Genomic DNA, 20,420 nt, shown 5'->3' with positions numbered 1-20,420 from the left:
TACTTTGCCAAAGGCCTTCAACTAAAGCTGTGACGAGTGGTCTGAGTAATGTGCGTCCCTTCTCCCTAACATATGTATTTGCCCATATGACAAGGAGTTATGGATAGACTTTTCCTCACCTCCTTTTTCCAGACAAGGTTTCTTCATTGTCCGTATTGACCTTGAACGCCTTCTTGTTGATATATGTATCTCCTCCGTTACGTACTGACCTTGAAACTCTATGCTTTGAAGTGCCGCATAATTTATGAACCTGAAATATAAAAAAATATTTGACTATAAATGTGCAACAAAACAGATATATCCCTTTACTATTAATAATCATATATAACATTTGGAGCTGTCCAGGGGTGAGTATTGAGTAAATACCCAGACAGGGGTCCTATAGGGCAGTGTTTCCCAACCAGTGTGCCTCCAGCTGTTGCAAAACTACAACTCCCAGCATGCCCGGACAGCCAAAGGCTGTCCGGGCATGCTGGGAGTTGTAGTTTTGCAACAGCTGGAGGCACACTGGTTGGGAAACACTGCTATAGGGCACAGTCAAAATCTTCTAGATAAAAGTGAATGTATCATCAGAAAATTAGGTAAAAATTTTTTTCAATGTTTTACAGTTTTTTGTGCTACTATCCACACCTTGAAATATTCCAGTTTTCACACTGACCCCTACAGCATGCATAATGGCAGCTTTCCTGTGTTGACTGGGACAGAGCAGAGTCATTTCATTATCATTAGTGGGTAGGTGAGTTAATTATGCCAGCTGGTAGATAGGTCACTGTGCATGCAGATAAAGCTCTGTATGACTCTCCCCTGGTCTCTAGAGGCTGTAAAAAGTTATTAGAGGATCATTGAGTTTTTAGCATCTTTTTGATATGTCAAAAAGTTTTGATCTGTGGGGGTTTGAATGGTAAGACGAGAAGAGCACTTGCACATTGTCCTTGCAGTAAGATGGGCCAATATAGACTTTCTACTGAGCCTGTCTCCTGCAGCGAAAAGAGAGAGCGTGATTTGCAAGAGCTTCTCTCTGCTAATTCTGGGAATCAGCACTTAGACCCCCACCAATTAAAATTTTGCATTTGTCTCTATGACATATCAAAAGTTTGCAGAAAATTCGGTGAACCTTTACATTTCTCTGTCAATAAAAACCATACAGAAAGGAAGTGTCTGCCCCTAAAACAAAGACAGCTATATCACTTAAAAGAAAAAAATCTATAGATAATAAATGAAATTAAGATTAAATACAATAGACATTCTATTTAAAGGAAGCCTGTCAGCTTGTTCTAGCCAATTAAACTAATCATAATTACATGTCGCGGCTACATCACTCACCAGAATTTCCTGCCCAGGAGAGAAAACCTAAAATTCTGGAGCATGGTGCAAGCCTGAGATTACAGGGCCAGGCAACAGCAGAGACAGGAAGGAGGGATGGAACTTTAGTGCACTCAGGGACGAGTGCCTGCCCCCTGTGCTCCAAATATCTAATATGCATATTTTTAAGAGACTGCTTTTTCTGATCAATGCTGTAACAGTTCTGCAAAAGAAAGGCCATAACTTGTTTCCGTTCACATAGCCGTATGAGAGCTTGGGCCAAGTTGTACTTTCTAATGGCACCATTTCATTTTCCAAATCATGTAGAGGTAAAATGGAAAAAAAAAAATTCTAATGAGTTGGAATTGTCAAAAGAACACAATTCCGCCATAGTTTTATGAGTTTTGTTTTTACGGAGTTCCCTATGCGGTAGATATGGCCTGTTAACTTCTGCAGGTAAGTGAAATTACAGCAATACTAAATGCAGTGATCTGTACTTTTCATTGATATCATTTTCAGGGTGTGTATGACTGTTTTATAACTTTTTATTGAATTCTTTGGGAGGTGAAGAAGCCAAAAAACTCGGATACTGCTATTTTTTTTCCCCCTTTATGCTGTTCACTATACAGGATAAATACTTTTATATTTTAATAGTTCAGGACCTGGCAATACTAATGATCTTTATATTTTATCTTTTACCGTATTTATTTTTAAAATGGGGAAAGAAAGGTTATTTAAAATATATGTGTGTATGTATATATATATATATATTCATTTTTATTATTATTTTTTAACTTATTTTATTTTATTAAGTTTTATTTTTAGTCCCCCTAGGAGGGTACTTCTACATTAGAGCATTAAATCACTTTTTTTAATTGAATTTTTCGTCTCCCTAGGACTAATCATGAGATCGCTACCTTAGACTGTAATGGTTTACCATTGGAAAATCACTCTGTTCCTAATATGTCCTGATCTGTGGGGGGGGGGGGGGGGGGGGAGATTGATAGGAAATTTATTATGGCATGCCTTGAAGCCTTCAGAACAGCTCCCACAATATTGTTGCAGAAGAGGAGCGTTCGGTCACCAGGAGAACCCCCGCTCCTTGTAAATAACTGTTTAGGAGTCATGGTCACAACTGACCACAGGTCTTGAGCGGGTGCAATCTTTATAGACCTGACATACGCTGCGCATGTATGGCAGATGTCGGGGAGGGGTTAACAAACCACTCCAGGTAAAGCTGATACACTGTTACTGTATGCCTAGTACAGGGTCTGAGGGAGCTATATACAGTATACAATAATCCTGTATATTTTCTCACAGCTTTCTAAATCTCTGCTTGATGTCATTTAAAAAAAAGCCCTCAATGCTCACGAACGTATGTTGTTTGCGGTCCGCAAAAAATACGTATGACGTCTGTGTGCATTTCGTATTTAGCGGAACGAAACAGCTGGCCCCTAATAGAACAGTCCTATCTTTGTCCGTAATGCGGACAGTAATAGGACATGTTCTATTTTTTGGTGGAACAGACATATGGAAATGTAATCCGCATACGGTCCTCAAAAATGCAAAACTAAACGGACACGGAAAGAAAATACGTTCGTGTGCATGAGCCCTAAAGCAGATTTATATGGTTATCGCATAGCATCCTATACAGTGAGGGCGAGAATTATCTGAAAGTCAGGGATTTATCTTCTTTAAAGCCATTAGCATATGAAATAACAAATAGAAAGTGTCATATTCTAACAAATTGTATCAATATTTTGCATAATAAACATAGTAAAAGAATACCAAATGTTACATTAAGTAAACTGTAACGTAATCCAGTAAAAGTGGAACAGAGAAATCCAGTCTGCGGCCAGTAGAGGTAGCTGTAGCACAACTTTTAGACTTTCTTTTTAACCCCTAACCTGCCAGAAGTGACACCAGGGACAGGCTGCTTATACTAACAGTTTTCCATTCCTAATTCTTTTTTTGTCCTAATCTGCAGAGACCTATTTCGTAACCGGCCCAGATCATTGCAATATGACAAACTGCTGGGACTGTAACCTAATGGAACGGCACTATTCATCTTGCGTTGGTTCTTTTGGGAGTCACAGATTAATCTATCTTTCAGCAGATCTTACATCCATGAATATAAATGTACTGGTTACATACAGAGGAACAGCGTGAAATGCTATTAGCCAGGTACTGTTGGTGGCACAAACTCTGTCATTACTAGATTCCATTATTCACTGCAGGCCGCACTTCGCTTCTCGTACATAATCAAGTTGTTCATGATTATTAGGGCAAAAGGACGGGGAGGGAGAGGCTTTGTAATAGGCCGAGCCATTTAAACTATATGAAAATTAAAAATTGAAGCTGCAGGATGCAGGATACTTAATGGAGAGGCATGACTCCTGTATAATAGCCCAAAAAGTTGCACTGCAAGAATCATTGTACAGAGACACAAGGGGAGGCAACGCTCCCATCGCGGTCCCTGCAGTGTAGACAATATTGGACCACAACAGACTTATTGAAATGTAATATCTTCTTATTGACAATACGGTGACTTGTCCATCATCATGTTCTGAAAGACAATTATATTAAAAGTTTTTAACAATCTGCTGGAGACCTGCAAAGCTTGCCATGTATAGCAATCCGGACTGAAAAGGTAGAAGTCAGATCCCCCCCTCCCCACCACTTCTATTCAACAGAATGGAAGCCAAGGCCAACAGTAGGTTTTCATTATAGTAATAATAATGGTTGTGCCCTCCCCCGCCACACACAGAAAACTGGAACCATTGTACCATTTGCAGGAGAAAAACATGTATATTTGTTTAGATTTCTTGTAAATCACTGTATTAATTATAGAATTTGAGTCATTTATAGAGATATTAACTTTGACTATAAATTGACTTTGATACAAGATCATTAAAATAAAAGATGGCGATTTAAATGGTTTGTGTCCCCACTGAATGTTATTTTAATATAATTCAGCATGAAAAATGTATTTTATAACTTATTTTCTGTTACAAAAACTCTCCAGTTGTGAGACATCTTTATTTCGTTATAATCATGCCCCCCTGGTGTTTACTCTGTACATATATCAAGTTACTCTGTATAGTAATGTCCACGTCCACCTACTGAGGTGGACGCACACATTCAGTTACATCTCTCAACTGCCAGCAGCCATATCTACTGTTAGAAGCTGCAGGGAGTGAGCTGCAGCAGAAAGGTCGTGCCCCTCCTAAGAAAGGGCATGTCCCACTGAGCTGCCGGCCTGGAGAGAATCTAGCGGAACAATTGGAGCAATGAATGGAAGGAGCTCTGGATCCATGTGCTGCACAGGGCTGGTTCTACAGGGTGGACCATAAAAAAGTAGCCCGCCTCCAGCGATAGTATGACAAGATGAACGAGCAACTGGATTGTTTTTTTTAATTACTGAAAGTGGTCCCGTTCACATCTATGTATCTTTGGGCACATCGGATTATGTTGGCTGATGCCGCTTGCAGCTCTTCAGTAGTGATTCTGCAGAAGAAGAAAAAATGTCCGTCTTTTTCCAACAAGATGGGGCAACATGCCGCACCTCACAGGACGGGTTCATGAACTGTTTACGGAGGAGCGAACCGTGAGCAAGGGGTAATGGCCACCACGTTCCCCAGACTTGTCCACATGCCATTTTTATAAGTGGGGAAATGTAAACCAGAAAGTGTCTGCTAACAATCCACATCCCCTGGATGAGCTCAAGGAGAACATCACAAACACCATCCGCGGCATCACAAGCCGCATCAGCCGACATAATCCGACGTGCCCAAAGATGCAGAGACGTGAACGGGGACCACTTTCAGCATCTTTTAGGACTTGTGGGTAATTAAAAAAACAAAACAATCCACTTGCTCGTTCATCTTGTCCTACTATCGCTAGAGGATGGCTACTTTTTCGTAGGCCACCCTGTGGTTTTGTTGAGCTTGTCATGTACTACATACGATGCCCGACTTTCATTGTTTATATCCATCATTTCATAAACCCAATGGAGGACATTTATCAAAAATGGCCTAATTTGCGCCCAAAAAATACTAACATTACAAATGAAAAGTGATCAGTTTGTTTTACTTCATATAATCGAAAGGCGCACGCCACTTTTAAAATAGGACCTTTTAAAATATAAACTTGATTATTCGCCTATTTTTCTCGATTTGCGACATTTTAACGCCAATAGCACTAAAATGCGATTTTTTTAAACTGAAACGCGCTTGTGACTTTTGAAACTTATTTGCGACTTTTGAAGCATATTTGTGACATTTCCTGTGGTCAATTGCGACTTTTGTCTCAGACTCGAGACGTTTTTGTCGAATGTCACTTTACTGACAGAACCCTGCTATTTGGCTAATTTATATTAGATAAAAATAAAGGCATTCTGTTTTAATACTAACCTATCACTTGTTCCCACGACGAGTTGGTTTTACTTTTCATAAATGTGACTTTTTGACAAAAATTTACATCTTTCTGCCATAAATGAGACTTTTTACACAAAACACCACCACATAAGCTGGCATAATTGTCCTCAACAATTTGAGCCATTTCTGCCGATAGGAGGATGATAAATGAGGCGTAATATGCGCCAATTGCATAGCCCCGCCCACTTAAACTTTTATAACTCATTTCTGGCCTGATGCATTCTTTATAGTGAAAATTCTGGAGAAATCAATCGATATATTTGAAGCAAATCAAAACACCATTCTTTTTGGTGCATTTTATGCCATAATTCAGGCGCAACATGCTTAGTAAATGTCCCCCTTTAAGTATACATATATCAAGTCAGGTGATGCGGGCCTAAATATCCGATAGCCGATCACAAAGCCCCCACCACCACCACCACTCTGATGTGCTGCAGAGGTCTGGCAAGCAAATGTACCTTCTGCAGCTTCTGTCATCTTCACTGTGAGGGAAGCTGATGGGACATTACAGCGCCATTTATACAACAGGACTGGTGTCAACTTCTCCGGGAGATAAAGAAATTGGAAGCTAAATGAATCTGATGGGACACGGTTTTTGAAGGAACGCCATGTAATAGCATTTGTTTAAGCAATCTGCTGGAGCCCTGGCAAACTGATCCCCACTGCTATCTTCGGAGAGGTCTCATTGACTTGTCAGATGATGTTTAGAGCTGCACATATCCTTTTAAGTGGTTTTCCTAACTGGACATCCCTTTTTAAATGTAAAAATAAAAAATACAATGGCCAGCCTCTTCTGAGTAAGGCTAGTTCCCCACTAGCATTGCGAGATCCAGCAGGCTGTTCTATAATGGGGACTGGTGGAGATCTGGCCACAACCCAGCAAATCTGCTGACAATCGGCTAGACGGAAAAAAAACGGGAACGTAGTAGCTTTCGGCAATGCCGCATCCATAGAGACCCGGCAGGCTGTTCCCTGCCGGATCTCACAACGCTAGCCTAAGGTACCATGGGCATACATACATTTTCCCTGCAGTACTCTCTATAGGCATCCAACCAACCAAATGTGTGACTATGTAATACAACGTGTTGCCAAGTATGCCACAGCGAAAGCCCTGGCTAATAGCATGGGATCCCTAGTGGAGGACCTCCAAGTATGACATTCATAGGCCCCATTAAGACATATGGACAGTAGTGTTGAGCGCGAATATTCGAATAGCAATTTTTTTTTGCGAATATCGACACTTTGCTAATTCGCGAATATTTCGAATATAGCACTATAAATTCACTATTTCGAATATTTTTATTTTTATTTTTTTATTGTTATATTTTTTTCTTTCCCACTTCCCAAAAGTAGTTCTTACCTCTCCTGAGGATTCCTGGCTTCCTGGCTGCTCCAGTCAGTGCCCGTTGCCGCTTCTGCCGACTTCCGTGCTCAGGGAGCGTCCCCATCACCATGGGAACGCCTCCATACTAGAATGTACTGTCGGATATGAGAATTAAGTTAAAATCGCAATGCAATTAATCTAGACCTGGTTTATTATGGTTGGCTTGGTAGAATTAGCGAAGATAACGAATATGACAAGAAAGGTAGTAGGGCAACTATAGGCCAGTAAGCCTGACATCAATAGTGGGGAAATTAATGGAAACCATACTTAAGGAGAGGAACATCTAAAATCCCATGGGTTTACTTCAGGGAGATCATGTCAACTAATCTTATTGATTTTTTTGATTGGGTGACTAAAATAATAGATGGAGGAGGTGCAGTAGACATTGCTTATCTAGACTTTAGTAAGGCTTTTGATACTGTCCCACATAGAAGACTTATCAATAAATTGCAGTCTTTGGGCTTGGACTCCCATATTGTTGAATGGGTTAGGCAGTGGCTGAGGGACAGGCAACAGAGGGTTGTAGTCAATGGAGTATATTCAGACCAAAGTCTTGTTACCAGTGGGGTAACTCAGGGATCTGTTCTGGGACCCATATTGTTTAATATATATTGCAGAAGGCCTCGATGGTAAGGTGTGTCTTTTTTCTGATTACAGAAAGATTTGTAACAGGGTTGATGTTCCTGGAGGGATACACCAAATGGAAAAGGATTTAGGAAAACTAGAGGAATGGTCAGAAATCTGGCAACTAAAATTTAATGTTGATAAGTGCAAGATAATGCACCTGGGGCGTAAAAACCCAAGAGCAGAATATAAAATCAGTGATACAGTCCTAACCTCAGTATCTGAGGAAAGGGATTTAGGGGTCATTATTCCAGAAGACTTAAAGGTAGGCAGACAATGTCATAGAGCAGCAGGAAATGCTAGCAGAATGCTTGGGTGTATAGGGAGAGGCATTACCAGTAGAAAGAGGGAGGTGCTCATGCCGCTCTACAGAGCACTAGTGAGACCTCATTTGGAGTATTGTGCGCAGTACTGGAGACCATATCTCCAGAAGGATATTGATACTTTGGAGAGAGTTCAGAGAAGAGCTACTAAACTAGTACATGGATTGCAGGATAAAACTTACCAGGAAAGATTAAAGGACCTTAACATGTATAACTTGGAAGAAAGACGAGACAGAGGGGATATGATAGAAACTTTTAAATACATAAAGGGAATCAACAAGATAAAAGAGGAGAGAATATTTAAAAGAAGAAAAACTGCTACAAGAGGACATAGTTTTAAATTAGAGGGGCAAAGGTTTAAAAGTAATATCAGGAAGTATTACTTTACTGAGAGAGTAGTGGATGCATGGAATAGCCTTCCTGCAGAAGTGGTAGCTGCAAATACAGTGAAGGAGTTTAAGCATGCATAGGATAGGCATAAGGCCATCCTTCATATAAGATAGGGCCAAGGGCTATTCATAGGATTCAGATATATTGGGCAGACTAGATGGGCCAAATGGTTCTTATCTCCCGACACATTCTATGATCTATCTATGATCTATGACGAATGTATTCGTCATATTCCTCAAAACGAAGATAGCGAAGTATTCTCCATCTTCGTTTTAGCTCCATATTCGTCAACTTCGTTAATTCTAGCAATCAAATAGGAAAGTTGACTATAGAGACAGCTGTGTTTAATTCGCTATGCGATTATATTACTTTGCTTTTTTTAAAAAATAAATAGAATAATTATCAAGTATTATAATTATTTTCTTTATTAAAAAAAAAAAAAGCAAAGTAATATAATCGCATAGCGAATTAAACACAGCTGTCTCTATAGTCAACTTTCCTATTTGATTGCTAGAATTAGCGAAGTTGACGAATATGGAGCTAAAACGAAGATGGAGAATACTTCGCTATCTTCGTTTTGAGGAATATGATGAATACATTCGTCATATTCGTCATCTTCGCTAATTCTAGATATCAAACCAATAGGAAAGTTACCTTAAGTTAAAATCGCAATACGCGATTATTTAAATCGCATATTATTCGCGATAACTAGAATAATGACGAATATTCAATTTCAACGAATATGAGACGAATATTCAAGCGAATATTTGCGAATTTCGTCGAAATCGAATATGGCACCTCCCGCTCATCACTTATGGACAGGTGTTTGTGTGCCATTGGGACAACCACTTTACTGACAGCAAACAGAAAGTGATGTATCTTACCATTTACAGTCATACTGTTTCATGACAAGACCTAGACCACTGATATATATATATATATCATTATAATAGCGCATAGAGATGGTTATTCTATCTACAGATCAGAGCAGTGCACCACTGACTATTTGAGGAAATCTGTAGATCTCATTTAGTAAGGATAGGTTACACGGCTGCAATCCCATTAACCCTGCTTACATCTAACAATAATTGGTGTAAATGATCTGATGATAATCCAGTTATCACCTTACTAGTGTCCAAATGCATGGAAAATAGCTCACAGAAGTAATAATCAACGCATGCCCAGGTTTCTAAAGGTCCGAGAAGTGAATATAATAAAAGGCAAACCCATTATCATTGCAGTACAAGCAACAATAACCGCTCAGCACTTGCACATTTTACAAAGCATATGGTAATTCCACCTTCGTCCACTAGAGGGGGCTCAGCACACAAGGGACAGCATGGCACTCACACACAACTTCATAAAAAGCAGGCAGCACTTTCATGAGTCATCAAGTTTTGATTCAATGTGTTGCTACGATGTGGCCAATCTAAAGTTCCACCGAGAAGTCAATGCTCCCTTTAAAAAAAGGCAGAAAATTATCCTGTATTCATAACAGCAGATGGTTTCATTAGCAAATTCCATCACGTTTAATGAGGCTAATCATCATAATTGTTATATAATACTAACAGTGTGGTATATAAAATGTTACATTACGTGTTCTAGGTATAAACAGCTCCACTTAGGAATGGCTGAAAACAAAATACCGTGCAATTCTGCAGAGCTGAAATCCTAAATACTCCAGCTAGCAGGGCAGAGATTTTTCCCATTATCCTCTGTAAAATGCATTATACGCCCCAACTTCTGACGGAAAAATTTAAACAGATGCTTTATAAATATGGTGCTCGTTCTGCACGCTCAAATGCATCTACTCTATATAACTAGTATAAAAACATTAAGAAATCTCGCCCATACAGCTCTATGTCTCCTACTTCCCTTCAAATGAAATTAACTGCCTGCTGCCACCACTAGGGGGAGCTCAGTGCATAGGAATATATACAGCTTTATTGACTTCAATGGTAGCTGTAAAAATCTCTTTACACTGAGCTCCCCACTAGTGGTGACTGCTGGTAATGACTGTAGATTTATGTCAGGAAGCAGAAGATGGAGTTCAGGACCACCACCACCATTTGCCATGTTCTGCCTCCAAGGTAAATATGCCCATGTATAGAAGATTTCCCTATAGATATGTATATGTATAAATGGTTTTTGTCCTTAATAATGACTATGAAACCTTCCTTGACTATGAAATGCAGGTAGGTATAAGTAACAAGCCTCCCCATTTCATTTCAATAGGGGGTTAAAAGTGATATATGATATATGTTGTGCTTTCGCTGACCACGTCTAATAGTTTTGAACTTTTTTATGTCCGCGGAAATTGCAGTAGTCATTAAAGAAGCATTGGAGCTACAAAAATGAGATAATACATGTATGGTTGGTGTGGGTTTCCTACCAATTGCTAGAACCAGAGACCTCTATCTATGTCAACAGTATGGAGCAGTGAGAGGAATTCTGAATGGTGTGGTGGTCATATGTACAGGTGAAACTCAAAAAATGTGAATATCGTGCAAAAGTCCATTTATTTCAGTAATGCTAATTAAAAGGAATTGCATTAATGCAGCTTAAAATTAGAATTTTGTGAAAAGGTTCAATATTCTCGGCTCAAAGTGTCACACTCTAGTCAGCTAATAATCCATATCCCCTGAGCAAAGGGGACCTGAGATTGTGACTTTGGGGTTTCATAAGCTGTAAGCCATAATCATCCAAATTATAACAAATAAAGGCTTGACATATCTTGCTTTGCATGTAATGAGTCTATCTCATATATTAGTTTTACCTTTTAAGTTGCATTACTGAAATAAATGAACTTTGCACGATATTCTAATTTTTCGAGTTTCACCTGTACTTGCTAATGCTACATTGGAAAAAGCCTAATGTGTGCAAGTACAAAAAAATACTCCCTTATAATGTACGCCAGAAAATATCCCCTTATATTGTGCATCAGTACAAATAATGCCCCCTTACCTTTCAGATCAGACCCCCATATCACACCTCAGATCAGACCTCCATATCACACCTCAGATCAGACCTCCATATCACACCTCAGATCAGACCCCCATATAACACCTCAGATCAGACCCCCATATCACACCTCAGATCAGACCCCCATATCACACCTCAGATCAGACCCCCATATCACACCTCAGATCAGACCTCCATATCAAACTTCAAATTAGTCTCTCAGACCCCTATAGCAGTTCCTCAAATAAGACCCCTATAAGCAGATCCTCAAATCAGACCCCGAATATCAGACCTCAGATCAGACCCCTTTTAGACCTCCATATCAGACCTCAGCTCAGACCCCCATTTCAGACCTCAGATTAGATCCCCATTAGACCTTCATTTTAGACCCCCCTTCCCATATGAGACCCCCTTTAGACCTCTATGTGAGATCCCCATATCAGACCTCCATGTCGTACCCCCCCCCCAAGTATCAGACCTCAGATCAGACCTTAAAATAAATTACGGTAACATACCTCTCCTGCTCCAGCGGTCTCCCCCCTGCATTCTTAGCTCGCAAGTCTTCCTGCGCTGCACTGTCTCCTGATGCGTGCAGGTCATAGTGTGCGCCCTGCGTTCTGACGCTGTACGCAGTCAGGACCGTGCAGTGCGGCTCCCAAAGAAGATCAAGCAGGGAGAGGTGAGTACAGAGCTTCCCTTCCCCTGCCTCCTGCAGACTAGTGAGCGCTTCTATAATGGACTGCACTGCGTCTCATAAAGTCAGTGCGCCACCTTGGCTTAGTGGCCCAGTGGTAACTGCGACCCCTATAGCTACACCACTGTACACCATTTATAATAGGAATCATTGACCACAACTCTGGACACGGTCCTTCAGTCAGTTTTCAATCCAATTCCAAACTATACTTCTTAACAATGACAGACTTCAGATAACATACAAGGAGTCTAATTAAAACAGACTACATTGTGTCTGCAATAAATACAAGTACATACAGATAAATGAAAACAGCGTCTACCGGCTGTCCGTATCTTTACAGTTGTGACTTATTCTTAATCCTCTAACAAATTCAGCCTATTTCGCTGATTCCGAGGCTCGCTCGTATCATGTGACATTTCATATTCAGCGGAGAAAGACGGCTGATAAAGAAAACCTGGCGTCTACTGTCATTGATCACAGATAAGACTATATGAGATTCTGTCTTTCTTTTTGATGACAAGAGAAACGTTTAAGTATAGTGTCATAGTCAAGGGCAAAAGCATCTCCATCAAACCGTGCAGATGCTGAGGAGCAGCTGAACAAAGAACACACACCTTCAAGGAATCTTCTTCTTTCCTGTATGTAGTCACAGGATAGGTTTAGTTTTTGCTGTGTTTCTCCATGCAATGAATGTGCAGAAAATAAAAAAGTGCACACCTTTCCTTTATACTTCACTCAAGATAAAGTATAAGGCCCCTTTCACACGGGCGAGATTTCCGCCCGGATGCGATGCGTGAGGTGAACGCATTGCACCCGCACTGAATCCTGACCCATTCATTTCTATGGGGCTGTGCACACGAGCGGTGATTTTCACGCATCACTTGTGCGTTGCGTAAAAAATCGCAGCATGCTCCTCTTTGTGCGTTTTTCACGTAACGCAGGCCCCATAGAAATGAATGGGGTTGCGTGAAAATCGATTTTCACGCACGGTTGCTAGGAGACAATCGGGATGGAGACCCGATCATTATTATTTTCCCTTATAACATGGTTATAAGGGAAAATAATAGCATTCTGAATACAGAATGCATAGTACAATAGCGCTGGAGGCGTTAAAAAAAAAAAAATAATAATTTAACTCACCTTAATCCACTTGCTCGCGCAGCCGGCATCTCCTTCTGTCTCCTTCTTAGCTGTGTGAAGGAAAAGGACCTGTGGTGACGTCACTCCGGTCATCACATGATCCGTCACCATGGTAAAAGATCATGTGACGGACCAGATGCCGGGGTTGTCTGGTTTCCTCCTCAAATTGTACAATCCCTTTAAGCAATAGTCTGTATATTGTATCCCGGTCATCTGTTGGCTCATCTATAACGTGTGTTCAGTTTATATAAAATATTGTTGAAATAAATTATGCCATCAGATAGGAATAAAATTCGGCAAAAGGAAGTAGGGGAAAGCTCTCAATGTCAAAAAGAGATTTTCCAATAGGTTGTATCTATGGATGCTGTAGGAGTTGTTCTGCATATCTCACTGAATGATGCTCCTATAAATGTCATCGCTTTAACCATCTACAGGTCTTATCATTAGCGGATACATTATTCGTATGTAAAGCGGCTCCACAGGTACATTGAGTTTAATAATCAAACACAGCTCATTCATCTTTGGGCTCCATTTGACCTTTTTCTGTTCCTTTTCAATGGACAGAAGAGCATGGTAGATTGCACTTTTCTGTCCAGCAAAAATGTTTGAAAGGAAAGAAAAACAGAGTAAATAGAGTCCAAAGATAAATCCTTTGAATTCCATTTGACCCATTAAATTTCATGTACCTCTCTCTCTCGCTCTCCTGCTATCTGCAGATGAGGTGCTGGCTTATTAATATCTGAGTCATGTTTAAAGGGTCGCACATTGACTTATAGGATAGCTGCCTTCCATCTGGTGGCAGTAGAGGCAGAGCTTGTTAACCCCTTAGTGACCAAGCCTGTTTGGGCCTTAATGACCAAGCCAGATTTTGGAAATCTGACATGTGTCACTTTAGCAGAGAATAAATTCGTAACGGTTTTGCGCATCAAAGTAATTCTGACCCTGTTTTCTCGTCACATATTGTACTTTATTAAAAAACGTAAAAATCTATGAAAATTTGTGAAAATTTGCATATTTTACAATTTTCAACTGCAATATTTCACATACATACATAAATACTATTTAATATTTTTATCATAAATATATTTCCACATCTTTACTTTGTTTTGGCTGCACTTACAAAAAACTTGTACTGCACTTTTTATTTAGGAGACTTACCATTTTAACATTAATTTTAAAATTTTTGAAGTACATATTTTTTCCTGCAACAAGCCAAGTTTGCAGAGGCTTATAAGTGTCAAAATAATAAACCCCCTCCCCCCAAAAGTGCCCCCATTTTGAAAACTAGACCCCTTAACATATTCATCTATGGGTGTAATGAGTTTTTTGACCCCCCTAGTTTTTTAAAGAAATAAATGCTAAGAAGGTGAAAAATAATAACATTTTCATTTTTACACAAAAGTGTCAATTTAAAGACTCACCACAAGTTTCACCCCATTTCTCCTGTCTTCAGAAATACCCCCATTGAGGTCCTAATATTATGTCTTGACACACGGCAGGGCCCAGACATAAAGGAGCACCCAATGGCTTTCAGAACACAAAATTTGCTTGAAAATGTTTAGGCCCCATTCCACACTTGTAATGGCGTTGAGCTGCCAAAACAATAGAAAACCCCCATAAATGACCCCATTTTGAAAACTAGACCCCCTAAGGTATTCATCTGGGGGTGTAGTGAGCTTTTAGACCCCCTAGTTTTTTGTAGAAATTAATAAAAAAAAATTTACACAAAGTTGTCAATTTAAAGACAGATTTTTTTTCTACAGAGCACATGAAAATTAAGAAGTACACCCCAAAATGTATCACCCCATTTCTCCTGTCTTCAGAAATACCCCCATTGTGGCCCTAATCTTATGTCTTGACACACGGCAGGGCCCAGACATAAAGGAGCACCCAGTGGCTTTCAGAACACAAAATTTGCTTGAATTTTTTTAGGCCCCATTGCACACTTGTAATGGCGTTGAGCTGCCAAAACAATAGAAAACCCCCATAAATGACCCCATTTTGAAAACTAGACCCCCTAAGGTATTCATCTAGGGGTGTAGTGAGCTTTTAGACCCACTATTTTTTTTTGTAGAAATGAATGCTAAGCAGGCGGAAAAAAAATATTTAATTTTTTACACAAAAGTGTCAATTTAAATACAGATTCTTTTCTACAGAGCACATGAAAATGAAGAAGTACACCCCAAAATGTATTACCCCATTTCTCCTGTCTTCAGAAATACCCCCATTGTGGCCCTAATCTTATGTCTTGACACACGGCAGGGCACAGACATAAAAGAGCACCCAGTGGCTTTCAAATAATAAATTTAAAATGGTTCAGTCCCCATTGCACACTTGTAATGGTGTTGAGCTGCCAAAATTATAGAAACCCCCATAAATGACCCCATTTTGAAAACTAGACCCCCTAAGGTATATATCTAGGGGTTTAGTGATCTTTTAGACCCCCTAGCTTTTTGTAGAAATTTATGCTAAGCAGGCAAAAAAAAATAATATTAAAAGTTTTTACACAAAAGTGTCAATTTAAAGATAGATTTTTTTATACAGAGCACATAAAAATGAAGAAGTACACCCCAAAATGTATCACTTCATTTCTCCTGTCTTCATAAATATCCCCATTGTGGCCCTAATCTTATGTCTTGACACACGGCAGGGCCCAAACATAAAGGAGCACCTGGGGCCTTTTAGATAATAAACTGAAAATGGTTCAGGCCCCATTGCACACATGTAATGGCGTTGAGCTGCAAAATGATAAGCCGGCCATCTTTCTTGAGGGCAGGGGTGGTGGGGGTGAGGATCGGGACCCAGCTTTCCCTGGGGGACCCGATCACTGCACCGGAGGCTTTCTCCCTCCTCTTTTACACGAGAGGAGGGAGAAAGCTTACTGCCGGCAGCTCACGTGATCAGAGACCGCTTGTCACGGTCTCTGATCACAGCCCCGAGCCCTCAGCTACATCCGGTAGCTGTGGGCACGGAGCTAGAGCGCATGATTTTACCACTAACTTGGGCTGGGGAAAAAAAAAGGCGGAGCCCTCCAGCTCAAGGCCCCTTAGTGACTGCCGTAAAAACAGGGGGTCACTAAGGGGTTAAGAGCTCATTTGCATGAATTTCTTCCTAGAATTCCAGAGGAGCATGTATGGCCTGTAAGTCTCCTCATGTGGACTAAGGTGCTCTCTCCACAAGAAGAGATAGTACCCGCCAAATCCTGCAGAACTATAGAAATAATGAGTTCCTTCTCTTAGTAGATACCTTCCCCCACAAACTAGAAACTACAATAGACTGAGCTAGGGATGTAGCTAACCAGTCAACCTCCCAGCCTCCTCTGCTTCAGACCCATACAAGAACCATACTGGGTATATATGGTATTAAATCACAATAAATGGCATTAAATAAAATGAAAAACATTAGAGTACAAAATAATTTGCAAGTACCCCCAGCTCTAGGGTACTGCACACAGGAGGTCACAGATATCCTCCTAAAGTACTAGCACTATGTGATTTTGGTGATTCAGAACTTTAAAACCATCATACAAAGGGGGGTCTGAGGGCAGTTATACGAATGTACTGTGTCTTTCGAGTGAGGTCTATACAATGCTGAGCAGAGAAAGCAATATTACGTTATATAAGTCAGTGTAATATTTTGGAAGAGTAATCGTAGCGTGGGGCAGCTAAAGTGGAACAGAAATGAAGGGTTGGAGGCCAGCAATGAAGACAGCATCTACAGAGTTTGCCTACAGATCATATAGAACATTACATAATAGAAATACAGCAGAGCATACTGATATTGGCTGTTGAAGCTACGGGGCTCCGCTCTGATTCACGCAGCTATAATGCAGCAATACTACAGCAGATGTCAATGCCGTAAATGCTGATACATCAGAAATATACCTGCTGTTTTCAGACTAGCAAAGAAACCCCTGGCTGCCAACTTTGGTAGAATTTTAAAGCTTCCATGTTCTGTAACTGTCATAATGCTGCAGCTTGGAGAACATGCAACTTGTTCTGACACTAATTAAAATATTCATTAAGTAGAGAGTGGCTTTAATTAACATTACATTTAACAGTCAGGAACATTTTTGACAATGCAATTACCAGATTTCCTACAACATTCCAAATGTTCTATTATGGGATGCAACAAATAATGGCATTACTATAGAGAATTGCAAATTCAAGAAGTTTACTCATGAAGGAGGGTGTTCTGAGGTCTGTTGTTCCAATCTTTACAGCTATCTGATGTTGTGTTAAGTTCTGTAGGTTTCTTGCATAGCCAGCCAAAAAAGCTGGACAAAGTAACACATGAGCCTGCTTCTTCTGCCCCCTGACAGAACCCGACACACCCCATTTAAAGGAGTTTTAGCAAGTGTAGCGTATGGATATATACCCAGCACTGACAGCTTATTATGTTCACAGCCAGTGCCAAAGAGGCGGGCTTGGTGGCCCCCTGGGCATCGGCCCACCAGGAAATTTCCATGAAAGGTCTATGGCCAATCCGCCCCTGTGGACCAATAATCCTGCCAATTATAGAGGATGAGCATTTGTATAAATAGCCTGTGTAAAAGGTGTTGGCAATCACCTGATAAATGAACAGACGCTCATTCATCCGGTTATGTCGTTCTGCTGGCACCAAAAATCATCAATCCTGTGCAGCAGATCGTGCTGTCTAAACAGTGTAGCGTATGGATATATACCCAGCGCAGAAGTGATTAGAGCCTAAGGTCTTTTTACACAGGCCAACAGGAGCGTACTGGGAATTTAAAGTCTTGGAAAAAAAAAAAAAAGGTGGCCCCATGGTGTAGGGGGGTCCAAACTGACAGAAGGCGAGCAAGGTCAGTAATACCATAGAACAAAATACCATCCCAGCAGAACCAATGTGCAGCACAATATATTGCCCCAAAAGCTGTCCCTCTGTTGTGGCCATCAATAGTGCCATTTTCTATCTTCCATAGGAGGTGAGATGTGGGCCACAGCAGTTGAATTCAGGAGGACATGTTTGGTCTCTGTCCGGGTACATGAGTACCTGACTCTCACAGCATTAATTACAGCTGACAGCTTATTATGTTCACAGCCAGTGCCAAAGAGGCGGGCTTGAGGGCCCCCTGGGCATCGGCCCACCGGGAAATTTCCATGAAAGGTCTATGGCCAATCCGCCCCTGTGGACCAATAATCATGCCAATTATAGAGGATGAGCATTTGTATAATTAGCCTGTGTAAAAGGTGTTGGCAATCACCCGATAAATGAACAGACGCTCATTCATCCGGTTATGTCGTTCTGCTGGCACCAAAAATCATCAATCCTGTGCAGCAGATCGTGCTGTCTAAACAGGGATCTGCTGGCCAGGACAATGATTTTCCATGGGGTTAAGTTATCACTGTATCGATAGTCTCTTTTATCCCCATATAGCGGAAATGATTGCTGTATGCAAATGAAGTCCTTATCTCCGTTGATGATCAGACAAGTATCGGGAACATCTGGTTGTTCCCGATAATTGTCTGACTTGTGAGTCCATATAAAAGGGCCCTTAAGGTAGAATAATAATTTGGTGAAATGCTTACTATTCTGTCAAAAAATAATAATCATACATTGCAAAATTAAGAAATTCATTTCTGTTAGTGTGAATGCATATTTTCAGTTATTCAAATCTTCATACAGAAATATTCCTCAAGATCCAATGTTTAAAGCTTGAAGACCTCCCTTCCATAGCTCTGAAATACAGTACAGACCAAAAGTTTGGACACACCTTCTCATTCAAAGAGTTTTCTTTATTTTCATGACTATGAAAATTGTAGATTTACACTGAAGGCATCAAAACTATGAATTAACACATGTGGAATTATATACATAACAAACAAGTGTGAAGCAACAGAAAATATGTCATATTCTAGGTTCTTCAAAGTAGCCACCTTTTGCTTTGATTACTGCTTTGCACACTCTTGGCATTCTCTTGATGAGCTTCAAGAGGTAGTCCCCTGAAATGGTTTTGACTTCACAGGTGTGCCCTGTCAGGTTTAATAAGTGGCATTTCTTGCCTTATAAATGGGGTTGGGACCATCAGTTGCGTTGAGGAGAAGTCAGGTGGATACACAGCTGATAGTCCTACTGAATAGACTGTTAGAATTTGTATTATGGCAAGAAAAAAGCAGCTAAGTAAAGAAAAATGAGTGCCCATCATTACTTTAAGAAATGAAGGTCAGTCAGTCAGCCGAAAAATTGGGAAAACTTTGAAAGTAAGGGCTATTTGACCATGAAGGAGAGTGATGGGGTGCTGCGCCAGATGACCTGGCCTCCACAGTCACCGGACCTGAACCAAATCGAGATGGTTTGGGGTGAGCTGGACCGCAGAGTGAAGGCAAAAGGGCCAACAAGTGCTAAGCATCTCTGGGAACTCCTTCAAGACTGTTGGAAGACCATTTCAGGGGACTACCTCTTGAAGCTCATCAAGAGAATGCCAAGAGTGTGCAAAGCAGTATTTAAAGCAAAAGGTGGCTACTTTGAAGAACCTAGAATATGACATATTTTCAGTTGTTTCACACTTGTTTGTTATGTATATAATTCCACATGTGTTAATTCATAGTTTTGATGCCTTCATAGTCATGAAAATAAAGAAAACTCTTTGAATGAGAAGGTGTGTCCAAACTTTTGGTCTGTACTGTATATGAAAACCAGAAAGGGAGGAATCAGTATTCTTAGCTTTCAGAGTGTAAATGAAGGAGACTTGAGTACTAGTCTATTCTGAAGGCAGAGATAGAACAGGTATATGAGTACTGGAGGTTAGAATAGAGGGGAAGACAGGACTTTATGTGTGACCAAGACCCTTATGTGCCCGACTATTGTTGAAACCTCCTGTTCTCAATTATATATCCAATGTCCTATCTCTCTGGCTGCTCCTTCAGTGTGTCATTTGCTGGCTCTACTTCTTTTTCTCTCTCATTGTCATGAGGGTGTCGAGAACCACGCCTGACTCCGTTATACCCGGGGTCAGGAAGTCGCAGCGGTTGGCTGCACGCTCTATTTAAGATAGGGCTGTTTTCCTTATGGTAGCTTTCTGGGTTTGCTTTGCAAACCCTTTTGGCTCACTCAGGGATCCGTAGCTCCTTTTCCTCAGCTGTTCCTTGTCCAGCACTCCCAACCTCCTTATATTCCTCTCTCACACTTCTCTGGTTGCCAGATAT

At 40.5% G+C, this 20,420-nt stretch overlaps 1 protein-coding gene across 1 annotated transcript in view; it reads right to left on the bottom strand.

Annotated features, from left to right (window-relative positions):
* Positions 1-20,420, bottom strand: part of GPC3 (glypican 3) — a 712,927-nt gene that overhangs the window by 347,006 nt on the left and 345,501 nt on the right. Inside the window, exon 4 of the mRNA XM_040442690.1 lies at positions 120-250. Within this exon, the coding sequence (XP_040298624.1) occupies positions 120-250 (131 nt within the window). The remainder of the gene's footprint in view (positions 1-119; positions 251-20,420) is intronic.

Source organism: Bufo bufo, chromosome 8 (assembly GCF_905171765.1).
Source record: "Bufo bufo chromosome 8, aBufBuf1.1, whole genome shotgun sequence".
Lineage (NCBI taxonomy): Eukaryota > Metazoa > Chordata > Amphibia > Anura > Bufonidae > Bufo > Bufo bufo.
Note: the sequence above shows the minus strand (reverse complement) of the source record. Positions and strands in the feature narration are given on the sequence as shown.